Here is a 13586-nt window from a genome sequence, read left to right on the forward strand (position 1 = left end):
CGTTGTCCAAATGTCTGATCATGGTCTCCCAAAGCAGTAATTATACTCCCAGCTCAAGAATGGCAAACAGAATGTTGATGGACAGGAAACGCGGATTTAAAGATGGGCTTAAAGCTAACCTTAAAAACTATCATAGACTCTGAGAAATGGAAAGCCCTGGCCCTTGAGTGCTCTAACTGGAGGTCAGATGTGACCAGCAATGCTATGGAATTTGAAGAGGTACAAATAGAGGGTAAAGGGGAGAAATGTACCAAGAGAAAGGCATGTCAAGCCAACCCAGACCGGGACTGCCTTCCACCTGGAAACTGATGTCCTCACTGTGGAAGATCATATGGGTCAAAAATAAGGCTCTACAGTCACCTATGTATCCACCACCAAGATACTACAGTTGGAAGGCCATCATACTTGGACAACGAAGGATCGCCTAAGTAAGTAAGTAAAGTAAATATTGCATCATCAGCCCCTATTTTCCATGAAGAAAACAAAAGGTTGTAAGATAATAAAGAACACAGACTCTATTTCTATTGCACATTCAGAAATAGCGTGATATTGCCGAAATAGATTTCTTTATTTGTGAAATGTCTCAGATCAGCAGAATACAAGTTGTAATCAAGTATTAAAATCATATTCCATAGTAAGAAACATTAATTAGTGCAATTACTTTTTTTTGTAAAAGATCTATCAAAAAAGTTTTATTTCCATGAAAATGCATTTATTTGCACCAAACACAATTGTTAATAAAACACTGTAGTTTCATCCTTTGTAATAAAGAATTAAAACCCGACTGGTTAAGCAATCACTGCATCTTTTAAGTGCAATATAATTTATGCCCTCCTTATAAATACACCACCATGATAATAAATTAACGCTGCAACAAGGAGATGAGAGAGTAGGCTCATGTTGACCAAAAGGAATGGCAGTTTCAATTCAGTACTTATTTTGTGTATGCTACAGTAACAGCAATATGCAGCATCGCTGTTGTATTGTCTATCCTGGACCCAATCCACTTAGGAGTAGGCTCAGCGCTTGAATGAATCCAGATCTTGGTTCTGCCTTTCTCTCTCCATCCTCCACCCATCCATTGATGCTTGGCAGCATTAGCCAAATCTAACAAGTTGGGATGGGACTTTTTAGCATCAGAAACCATCCACATTTTCTCATGCATCTAGAAATAATGCATCTAGATGCTATCTGTTTCTGTTTGCAGATAGCTCTCACTTAACTAGGGCAGATATGCTTTAAGATGCATTCTGACTGAATGCCTAAAATAGTACTGTACCATTAAAAGAAAAGAAAAAAGTGTATGGCACACATATACACACCAAGTACTTTAATACTACATGATTCACAAAAATATAAAAATGCATTATGTGCAAAAAGATACCGGCCTCCCCTCCCCAAAGGCTATTAAAGAAAAACTGAAGCAGGTAGTATAGCAATCTATGTTGTAAAAGAGAACCGGTTAAAATAACACAGTTCTGTATGAGGGGGAGGGAAGGAGGGAGAAAAGTACAGAAGTGTAAAAGGTTTCTGAACATTGCATTTTGAACAAAGCATTCATCAGTCACATTTTGGCTCCCTCAGGTTTAGATTCCTTGTGCATGTTATTTTAAAAACTCTGAACACAAATGCTGCAACATTAATTTGACAACACTGTTGGTTCTCCGCCTTGGGCCCCACCTACAGCAAAGAATTAAGTGCAATATGTTCAGTGACCAATGATAATAACAGAAGAATAAGGAAGCATCTGCCCTTCCAAAGGTAGAGTGACCCAGCCAGCTGGGTTGGAGGCTCTGCATTTTTCCTTGCACATGGCTCTCGGGTCCACCCAATGTCAATAACAGCCGTCTCTCCAGTTGCCGTCCCGTAGAGTACTAAGTGAAGAGAGAGGTTTTGGTGGCTGGAGAAAGCTGTTTGAAGAAAAGGAAAGAAAACTGATGTAAATGAGAAAATGCAAAATGTTGAGGGCCAGCCAAAGATACGTTCCTGCCTGATGTGAAAAACAGCCTCTCCCACTGCATGAATAAAAGAACCGAAGCAGGGACAGCCCTATTTACTCTATTTCCCATTAGTTCCAGCTCAGGGAAACTGCTAAAGAAGGACTCAAAGCACTACACAATAGAAGCAGGACTTGGAATGAATGTGTTACCTGCAACACATTCCTGGAGGAAGCGGTCAGCATGGTGGCAACACACAACTTTCCCTACCCTTTTGTCATATTGTTAAACATGGTTACTCAGGGAGTATAAATGAGTTATATTTATTTGTTATTTTCCAAACACTACTTTTGAAAAAGTTTTCTGGTTTTGATTTTCTTGCCATTTTTCCCTATCCAAGCTTTTTTTTTAAAAAAAGGCAATAGCCACTTGATGGCATCGTAAACTCATATAATCCACTTCAATGAAGTTAAACTGCATCCCAAAACTAAATTGTATGGCAATGTAGGCTGGATCAACTCTGACATACAATTCAGTTTCTGAATCCAGATGATTTGCTTTGAATTGGATTATACGAGTCTACGCTGCTATATAATCTAGTTCAAAGCAGATAATATGGATTCAGAAACTGGATTATATGGCAGTTTAGATAGGGCCCTAGATAGGGCCTGAAATAAAATAAACAGAGCTACAGATTTAGACTACAACAAACTGTTATGTCTTGTTTAGTTCTCAGATTAAGGTTCTGAGATATGTATGAATATAAATCTATTTTGTCTAGGTATCTGTTGTATCTGTATTATGCAAGGTGGCAGTGGTTGCAAGAATCCTTTGACCATTTGAAGGGTTTTATGGGAGGAAGCAGCTATGTTGTCTATGGGGCAAAGGAAAGGCTTTGACTGAATTTTGCTGAGGACTAGCAAGGAAGTCACTTAGAGCTCCCTGGACTGACAGAAGCTATTATTAGCTTTTGGACATAAAATATTGGGGGCAAGTGGGTAGAAATGGCAAAGTGCATTGTAATCGCTAACAGAAATAATTGTTTCCTTTCTAAGACCCTTGAGTTACATATATACAACATCAAGAAATCTGCATCAAGGAAAGGTACCAACAAAATGCAAATTTAAGAAGTTTCACTTTGAAAAGCCCTCTGGTACAGTGGTGTTGCTGATATTGATTGTTGTGTTATGGACTGATATAAGCAAGGGACAATGGCCAGAATTCTACTGGGAAGTTATGAATGCGTTAACTACCATAGTTACAGAACTATGTAGTGAATCGCTGTCCAACTCCCAATACCCACTTCCTAAGCAGCAGCCATGGCAATCGAAAAAGATTCATTTCCCTATCAATGTAGAAGAAACTAGCCAATGTTCCCATCCCTTTCAGTGAATGATTTATATTGTGACAAATGGTAACAGGGTCCATGTTACAATTCCCCTTCACAATGGAGATCACTAGGGGGAGTGGTGGTTGGAAACATCAGTCAGCTCCTGTTCAAGCGACAGAGGAATAGACTCATAGCAATTGCAGCATATACTTTCTGGTAAGTGAGGACTGGGGAATTTTCATGGTCCCCAAATGTTCCTAAACTAGTGGATAGGATACATAGTAATTGTGTATACCTCACAATTATGCATTCATAACTCCCCAACAGAATTCTGACAAACATCTCAGGAAGTAAAAATATTTTATCCCACAAATTAGCCCAATATATTTCAGCTGAGCAATGCTGATATAATTTTCTTCATATTGTCAAAGGCTTTCATGGCTGGAATCACTGGGCTGCTGTGAGTTTTCTGGGATGTATGGCCATGTTCCAAAAGCATTCTCTCCTAACGTTTCACCCACATCTATAGCAGGCAACCTCTGAGGATGCCTGCCATAGATGTAGGTGAACCATCAGGCGATAATGCTTCAACAGCAACCCAATAATTTTCTTCATTGGAAAACCATTTGAAATTTGACTTGAAGAAAGAAAGCCTAAATCAGTGATTCCCAAAGTGGGTACTACTGCCTCCTGGTGGGCGCTGCAGCAATCCAGGGGAGCAGTGATGGCCAATTTCTGTTTAATTGCTATTAAAATTAAAAAATAATAATTTCCAGGGCGCTGAGTAATATTTTTTCTGGAAAGGGGGCAGTAGGCCAAATAAGTTTGGGAACCACTGGAAACATTCATTTAAGCAGTGATTGGGTGATCAAGAGGTCTATCCAGACATCTTTGTTTATGTCATCCTTGTAGAACAAATGACTGTATTGTCTTTCTCCCTGCTAGATGACATTAGGAGATTCTTACTATTTTTTCAAAGATTTCAGAACATTTCTATGAAAAATTGGTTTGCACAACAAAAATTGTGTACAGGACTGTATTTTTTCAAAGTTTTTCTTATGGATTTTGTGGTAGTTGGCCATTTTCTAGATTCTATACTGAAGCTCGCACTTTTGCAAAACATCATTTAGCCACCCACCCTTTTATCCTGGATTCTTCTGTGTTTTAGTGCATGTATAGAGGGGCCCTGAAAAGTAGGTAGTTACCCAACCTCATGATAAGCAGAAAGAGTACAACTAGAAATGGAGCAGAATTACACATCTTGTGGTTCACAAGGTCAGCCCTATCACAAAGCTGGGTGAAACAATACCTTCAGGCATCTGACAGTGAGATGTGGTAGCAGCTCTCTAGCCATTCCTCTCTTTTGGAGGTGAGTTTGGGTATCTGTTCCATGAGTCTCCTCTCTTTAGGTATGGTAGAGGAAGGTATCATATCACTAGCATTGGAGCAGAATTCAACTCCCAGTCTAATTTGCTTCTGTTAGTTGGCATGGATGAGGAGACTGACAGCATTGTGTTGTCATTTCCTTCAGTCAGCAAAACATCCTGGTTAGATGCTGATAACCCATCAAACCAGACATATTGTCAGATACTAGCAGCCTTCAACCCCTTTTGCATCTATAACCCAGCATTAAAAACCTGGAGCTTTATTAGGCTACTGCAGATCACCATTCACTGACCACTGTATTTCTGCAAGCATTCTGTGGACATCAATGGATTTCAAGACAGTGAATGAATTCTCTCCAGGTTTTAGTCCGAACTTTAAAGGATAAAAATCTAGTAAGTGTATCTAATTCCCACTATAGGATTCTTTCTCTCCCTCCTTTTTTTGCCTGTGCAAAATGCATTTTAATCATTTTTTTCAATATGTGATTTTGTCAGTAATGCTTCTCCTGTGGTCCAGACTTTGGCTGAATGCTTAATTTTCAAAGGACTGTAATGCTAGACAGCCAGCAGGATCTAGTGCTCTGAGCATTGGACTATGACTCAAGAGGCCAGGCTTTGAATCCCACTTGGCCATGGAAAGCCATTGGGTGATCTCAGAGAGATCAGAGAGTCACAATCTCTATATCAGGGGAAAGCAAATCTTGCCAAGAAACCCCATGATAGGTTCACTTTAATGCCTCAAAACCTGCAAAGTTTTTGGAGACCTCTTCACAGTGGAAAGAAAATGGCTAAAATTCCTTTGAGAAGGAAATTAGTGAAGAATTCTAGCTCTACCCTGGAAAGATCATGGAATTCTGAGATTGCAACAAAGACAATACTGCAGCCTTCAATAATGTTAATAAAAGGCATTGATGTATAGCAGACAAGTGGCTCAATTCTCTTGTTTAGGGAAGATCCACAGAATCAGTGATATTTACCTGCATGTTAAATGATATTTCATTAGCATTATAAAGCAGAGGAACTCGTTTCCCATTGTTTGATGACTTCTGCAGAATTCTGGGAAATGTAGTTTAGGGCAGGACCTTTTGAATTCTCAGCTAGAGATGTCCTTCCCTAAACTACATTTCTCAGAATTTTGCAGGAGTCAGCCACATGATTGGGAAACGAGTGCCTCCATTTTATAACACAGATATGATATCATCCATCTCAGTTAACCCAGTGTATCCATTCTGCTTGGAATTTAGCAATAGGATCCAGGAACTTTTGCATATTTTTATGTATCTATTTATTTATTTTTTTGCTCTGGAAGCAGATACAATATTGTAGAGCTTGATTCCCTCGTGTATTATTTCACAGGCCAAGTCTTACCTTCGAATTGGCTGTGCAATTTTACTCCTGGGGATGCTGCTCCCACCTATAGCCAGGGATGGCCTCGGAAGGCCACTGCGCGTGACAAGGCTCACATTCGCAGTCTTGTTTGGCATTGGGATGCCTGTGTTAGAGTGCAACGGTAAGGTGCTGCTGGACATTGGGATGCCATTGCTGCTGTTGCTGCTGATGCTGCTGTTACTGCTGCTGCTGCTGCTGCTATTGCTCCCTTGGACAGTGGGACTCACGTAGGCTGTGGCTTTGAGGGGTTGCCTGATAGATACGGGGAAGTGCCCCACACTGTGAACACGATGTTGAAGTTGTCCTGGAGAAGGAACTGGAGGGGAGAAGAATAGGAAATAAAAGAGATTATGCACAAGTCTGGAGAGGTACAAAACCATGCCCTCCTCAAGAGGACTTCATAGATACATGAATAGCCTGAAAGGGCTAGCACACAATAAAACCATCCTAAAAGATGGTTCAAGCAAACCTTTTGCACTGGAACTAGCTGAAGTTCAATTTTTTTGTTTATTCGTTACACCAACTTTCCAGCTTTCCTCCAGTGAGATCAATGTGGCTTACATTGCTTTCCTCCTCTCCCCTTGCTCCTCAGATAGGCAGAGAGACACACAGAGAGAAGGAGACCAACCCAAGGACATCCAGAAAGTTTCATGACTCAGTGGTGGCTTAAACATGAATTCCCCCACTTTTGAAGTGGATAAGGATAGGGGTGTTTCAATGACATTCCCCTCAATGAGAGCTCCAACTCGCATCCACCCTGAAATTCTATGTTCAAAAGACTTAACAGATATCCCAATTCCAGCCAAAAGATCCATTTCTTTCCATCCTGAAACAGCTACAGGAAGGAGTGATTTTGGAAGACGGAATAAAAGTGCAAACAGAAGTTGGGGAAATGTTGCAAAAGTGAGGTTGCTGCACAGCCAGACGAGGGAGAAAAGAAAGCTTCTCACTGTTGGCCCAGCATTGCTAAAGCTCTTGCCTTGTCTTAGGATTATTAGGAGTTGCTAAAACTATCGTTGATGCAGCTTCTTGCCAGGAGGTAAGGGGACAAGCAAAGTTAACATAGGTTTTTATGGAGGCATTTAATCAGGACTAGAATGTAGATTTAGGAGATGCTGTAGGAGTGTGGACTGCCTTTTATCTCTCCCCATTTTTTGTTTTTGATTTTTTGTAGTTCCTGTGTAGACAATCCACACACATGCTGGATTTCTTGAATCCACATTCTGCTCCAGATTAAATGGACCGTGTGGAAGCAGCCCCAGTCTAAACAATATGCCCCCTGACTTTGTTGAAATTCACATGTGTTGTTTCACTGTCAGCACTTCTTCCATGGGGTAGCATTCCTCACCAAAATTTCACCCTCCACTGGCCTCTTGAATGTAGATCATTACCAGGAGATGGGGTAAAGAGACATTTCACATTATACAATTCCAGTTCAACTGCCACTGATGCATCTTACAAAATCCCAAGATTTGTAGTTCAGGGAAGGGCATTTAGAATGCTCAGTCAGATGGTCCCTCTGGTGCCTCTAACCATATGACAAACTATGGGATTGTGTAGAATTATAGCCCTATGTAGAATCATAGGGCTATAATAGTTGAGTATCAAAGGCTCATAAGAGAGTGCTTCAGTTCACTCCAAACTCTTACCACTGGACCTTCCCAATTGACTCTAAATTGAATATCATCATCATCTTGCTTCATTATTATGTTGCTTCAAGCCAGACCACCATGGTTATTCCAAAGCAACCATGGGAACTATTCATTAGCGTTTTCAACATTGTTTACTTCCTTCCATGAAAGCTTATTATTTACTTAAACATCTCCTCATTCTATTCAGCTAACATGTCTTCCAAGGAAGCCTACATAAAATCAATAAAAACCTTCAGGATTACATTCAACAAGACATGGGACTGTGGTCTTTCATGAACCATTGTTTTTTTGCCACAATTTCTAGGGTTCCTTTTAATGACAAGGTTACTCTTAAAATAATTTTATATTTCTAATGTGCATCTCTCCTAGTTTTAAAACCTCAAAGAACTCTTGGTTTGGCTTAGCTCCAGCAAGTGAAATGTATATTAAACTTAGCAGGAATTATAATTTGTACAGATGTAGATTTTTTTATATCTTTCAAAGAGACAGCAAAGCTATATTATGGCAGCTCATGAAATGCAAATTATTTCAGAAATCACATATCTGAATTTTATACTTCACTGCTAAAACAACGAAAGTACAGCTTTAGTAGCAGATGCTAAACATGGCATTGAACAAATTATCACTATGAATTGCTGCTCAAGCACCCAAGATATATGCCATCATGTGCTTTGGTAGCATCAAGCAGCTGTTTTGTTCCACAAACCTGATGGGAAAACATAAGGCCTCAGCCATTTGAACCATTTGAACAAATTGATCTCTCTTCAAAATGCAAGAGCAACACAAAACCTCATAAAACCTCCCAGGTATTATATTCAGACAAACTTTTCTGCCCCCAAGTAAATAGTAAAAACATGTTTTCACACTTACTACAAGACTGTATTCTTGACATCCCATTACCAGCTCCATGCAAATTAGAATCAAAGCTGAGACTGTTCCTTACAGTGATGGTGGAGCTGATGTTGGTACTGAGGGTGGGGGTGCTTGGCATTCGCGCTAAGTTAGGCATGCTCCTTCGGAGTTTGTCTGCAAGGAAAACAAGCAGTTTACAGTGTTAGAAAATGCGGGCAGTCAAGCAGTCTCTCATTAGAATTATTATCACAGAATCATAAGCTTGTTCTATCTTAAATACTATGTTAGCCAAATATTTAAACATGTCACCTCTTAACATTCTTTTCTTCAGGCTGAACATACTGAGCTCCCTTAGCAGCTCCTCATAGGTCACAGTTTCTAGACCCTTGATCAATTTTTTCTGCTCTAGACATGCTCCAGCTTGTCAATAGCCATCTTGAATTCTGCCAGAGCATACAGGTAAGGTCTGACCAAAGCATAATAGAGTGGTACTGTTACTTCCCTTGACCTAGACACTATATCCCAGGGGTCCCCAAACTAAAGCCTGGGGGCCGAATGAGGCCCTCCAAGGTCATTTACCCAGCTCCCACCCTAAATTTTAGACTTAAGGTCACACAACAATACAACAATCCTAATTAACTTGACTATCTCATCAGCCAAAACCAGGCCCACACTTCCCATTGAAATACTTGTAAATTTATGTTGGTTAACATTGTTCTTCATTTTAAATATTGCATTGTTCTTTCATAATTTTTTTGCACTACAAACAAGATATGTGCAGTGTGCTTAGGAATCCATTCATGTTTTTTGCAAACAATAGTCGGCTCCCACAACAGTCTGAGGGATTGTGAACTGGCCCTCTGCTTGAAAAGTTTGAGGACCCCTGCACAAGAAAGACTATCAAGATTGGATCAAAAATAACTGAATGTACTATTCTGTTTTTAACAGTGGGAACTTCTCAGATGAATCTGTTTGGCCAAGAAGTAGAAAAAAGATGGCAGTCTTTCCTTCTGTCTATCCCTAGTATATGATATTCAAAGGTTCCACTGTCTGAACTATGATCTGCAAGAAGTAGAGAATTAGAGGGGCAGAAGCTGTGTGCTATAAAATGCTGTAAATTCAGCTCAACTCAGTGGAGCCCTCGGTGGCACAATGGGTTGAACTCTTGGTCAGCGATTCGAATTTGGGGAAAGTGGGTGAGCTCCTTCTGTTAGCTCCAACTCCTCACGTGGGGACATGAGAGAAGCCTACCACAAGGATGGTAAAATATCAAAACATCCGGGCGTCCCCTGGGCAATGTCATTGCAGACGGCCAATTCTCCCACACCAGAAGTGACTTGCAGTTTCTCAAGTCGCTCCTGACACGAGTAAAGAAAACCTCAATTCAATGTTAGGTTAGCTTATTGCAACAGCTATAAGTCTTCTTTGCTTCTGACTTAGTTCCTCTTTTGCAAATTCAATGTTTGAACAGTGACTCCTCTGCCAAAGTGGTATATGTCCCAATCCTGAGAGGCAAGACCCCTTTCTCTACATTTCTCAGGAATAGGTACATCCTAAATATGGTTGAAATCATTCTTGTATCCATTACCAAGGGTAAACATGAGTTTGACACACGTACATAAAAGACAAGCCATTTCAGAAGTTTGTCCTTCTTTTAACTGCTTAATAACCAAGTGTGGACCAACTAGATTCCAATTCAGTAAAGAACTAAGCTCATACCTGCTATACCAGTGGAGTTGTGAACCCCAATTGAAAGTTTAATTGAAACTTTAAAGGAGCAGAATCTATTATAGGCTGAAAGCTCAAGAGGTTGGAGAGTTTCTTTAAAGTTTGGATTAAAGTTCTACCAACATTGAAGTTATACCTGCCATTAAAACATATGGAGAAGAATTCAGAAAAAAATGTTGTAAAAATAAAGGAAGCCAACAACAGAATTTGCAAACTATACTTATTGAGATGCTAGGAATATTTCAGTAAAGCAGCTCTCAAGGACAGGAGACCTTGGACTTTCCGGGAATTGCTTTTTGGCCTGTCTTGCCCCTTATAAAGGCACACAGAAGGTACTCCCATTGGGATGAGAGCAACTCTCAGGATGTGAAATTCTCAACAATTGCCATTATCCAGGTATTTCTGGGAGCCAAGAGAGACTGTGAAGTGCAGAAAAAAATAAAACGGGGATGTATAGCTGCTTAGCTAATGTGAAATGGGACCCTGCATTTAACACTCACTTTTGCATCATCCTAGCGAAGCCTGAACAATATCTGATCTACCAACCCATATACAACCCATCAGTAATGCAATGCAGTCAATCAATCAGATGATTGACAATTCTTACTTTTGCTCCCCTAAACAGGCAAAACAGACATGAAGTTCATTGAACCACCAAATGTAGCAGGCTATTGCATATTCCTAGTGAGGCAGCCTTTGGCTTGGTGAGCCACATGTTGTGCATACTCACCATAAGCCATCATGATACTTGTGAACAAATAAACAACCCTCTCCTAGTCAAAGTTCAAAAAAGGTACTTTCCTGGACTACAGTGCTTATGCTGGCTGGAGTATTCTGGGAATTGCAGCCCAAAATTATATATACAGTATGTAGAAGTTAATATTTTTTGGCAAAACAATTATTTCAATAGTTAATGTCAATTTAGAGATGCAAAGTTCACATGAACGCATAAAATAGGTAAGAAGGGCCAGTCAGCCATACCTCCATTTATCCTGTTTGGTTGTGGCTCAAGTGGACTTTGGGCCTGAGGGGAATAACACTGTGGCTGTGGATAATTATTTGAGGGAAAATAGGGGGACGTTGGACTCCTCCTGCAGTCCCGTATACTGGAGAAAGTCTGTGAATGGGGGATTCCTCTTTGGAACGGGGAGCAGCGGGTGAGCCGTGGCTGTGGAGGAGGCAGGTGATCAAATTCCTCTTCCTCGTCCTCCAGGCTGTAGCGGTCAAACTCCTGGTCACTGCTTGCCCCTTTCCTGCTCGAATGAAGAGACACACTGGAGCTGTTTCTTGAGACAGAAGCTGAAGTAGAAGCATAATCTTGCCTCAGACCTGTAATGGATAAGGAAGGGTTCAGTGTACCAAATGGGCAGACACTTCATGATTTCATATCACACCTTCAATTATTGGCCTGCAGTCCCATTTCATAGTGCGTTGGGAGTTTTTTTGTGGGGGTTTCTTTGACATTTGGAAAACATATGAAAGCATAACGTAGTCATCCCCAACCTTATTCCAATCCTTTAGACTACAATTCCCATCATGCCCATCCAACAAGGTTTATAGTGTGCTGGCTGATCACAATAAGAATAGTAGTGTGATGCATCCAAAAGCCACCACATTGGGGAATGGTGCCATAATACAGACAGCTAATAGATGCAACTCAGTGGGAAGGAAATTCATAAGACTAAATTGCAGCCAGAGATGAAACCATTATGCAAAAAAAGAAATTATGCCTTAGGTTCAGCAGTTTCTGGTTTGCTCATTAAAAACCCCCAAAAAACCCTTTATACCTCTTTAGAAATAAAACAGTTTACAAAACCTCAAAACAAACCGAGCTGTCTGATGATCCTCCCCCCTTGGAGGTATGAAAGGGAGAGACCCAGCTGGTTCTAATGCACCAACTAAGTGAGGAGAGGCAAGAAAACTATTTTGGTACCCCAAATTTGGGGGTGTGACTTTTATGTGATGGCAACTAAATAACTAATAACTAATGTTATTTATTTTACATGAACTGCTGTTTTAATGTATTGTTTTCAGGCATTGAATTTTTGGCTATTTATTGTAAGCTGCCTTGATTCCCCTTGGGTGAGAAGGGCGGGGTAAAAATACTGTAAATAAATAAATATGACCATCCTTCAAAATGGGGAAGAGGGCAATGCATCAAGATTCCCAACAGAAGGCCTTCTCTACTGTGACACCAATGCAATGTTGTTCCCTGCCCCATAAGATATAACTAGGGGCCATTCAGACAGGCCTCAGGTAAAAGTGAATTTATTTGGGACAAAGCCAGTAAACCCTGCTTTGCCCCAAATTAATCAGATACTCCATTAGATCTGGGCCTTTATTGTAGTTCAGCCTGTTTACTTGTGTTAGTGTCTGATGTCAATGAGGTTTCTGGGCCTGGGCTTGTGTCTGATTCTGGGAATGTGTCTGATTGCAATGGGGATGATGGTCTTGACAGGCCTGCCTGAGAGCCAGAGGTTTCTGCAGACAAGAGACCGGAGCCTCAAGGCTAAATTCCTGAAAGGGGGCCCTTTTTTTGAGGGAGATTCTTCAGACACAGATGCAGCTGGAGAGGTTAATGAGCCAGCAGGTAGGAGGCGAGACTTTTGTAAACAAAAAGAAAGTTCCTAGCTCCTTGTCACTCAGTTCACCTTTGAGGAAAAAAAGAGCAGATAAATTATCTGCTGAGAAAGTGAAATGGAATGTATTCTTTTCAGGGGAAGAGGTTTACTAAGGCAAAGGGAAAAGCCTGTTACTTCATTGGGGTCAACGTTGGTGTTTCAAGTCAGTCATGCTTATTCATGCTCTAAGTTTTCTATATGGATTTTGCTTCATGGTTCATGTCATGTCAAGTTTTACTCTTTGAATTCAAGTGTATTCTTTCCTGGTTCCAATACCAAGTTCATGCCTTGAATTTTGGGGATTTACTCTGCCTTGTGTTTTTGGGATTTTGCAATCTTGTATCTCGTGGTATATTTCTGTACCTTGGAAGTGACGGACTATTACTGATGTTTTGAAGAAACCTTTTGGACTGTACCTTTTATTCATTTTTATTGCTTGGCTTTTTATATAATCTGCAATAAACTGCTTGCTGATAATACTCAACTGGTGTGATGTTTTATGGTCAAAGGGGTGTAGCTCTGGCCCAGGTGTAATGGGATATTGGGCCTGTCAGGACTGACCCCTGTGTAGTTCCAGAACTACCAAGGGTATGTCCCCATTGTCATCTCACACCTTTTATACTCCTGGAGCCCAAAGGTGCCAGATGGCGCCCACTCCCTCCCCACAAACCCCAAAACCCTTAAAAATTTAA

At 40.6% G+C, this 13586-nt stretch overlaps 1 protein-coding gene across 2 annotated transcripts in view; it reads right to left on the reverse strand.

Moving 5' to 3' along the window:
- Positions 1 to 547: 547 nt before the first annotated feature.
- The window catches only part of slain1 (SLAIN motif family member 1), a 50816-nt gene continuing 37777 nt past the window's right edge, over positions 548 to 13586 (reverse strand). For both annotated transcript variants that reach the window (XM_008106870.3, XM_003218674.4), the window contains 4 exons: positions 11255 to 11602; positions 8564 to 8719; positions 6021 to 6357; positions 548 to 1910 (listed from right to left, as the gene is read on the reverse strand). In XM_008106870.3, the coding sequence (XP_008105077.1) occupies positions 1835 to 1910; positions 6021 to 6357; positions 8564 to 8719; positions 11255 to 11602 (917 nt within the window). In that variant the 3' untranslated portion in view covers positions 548 to 1834. The remainder of the gene's footprint in view (positions 1911 to 6020; positions 6358 to 8563; positions 8720 to 11254; positions 11603 to 13586) is intronic.

Source organism: Anolis carolinensis, chromosome 3 (assembly GCF_035594765.1).
Source record: "Anolis carolinensis isolate JA03-04 chromosome 3, rAnoCar3.1.pri, whole genome shotgun sequence".
Classification (NCBI taxonomy): domain Eukaryota; kingdom Metazoa; phylum Chordata; class Lepidosauria; order Squamata; family Dactyloidae; genus Anolis; species Anolis carolinensis.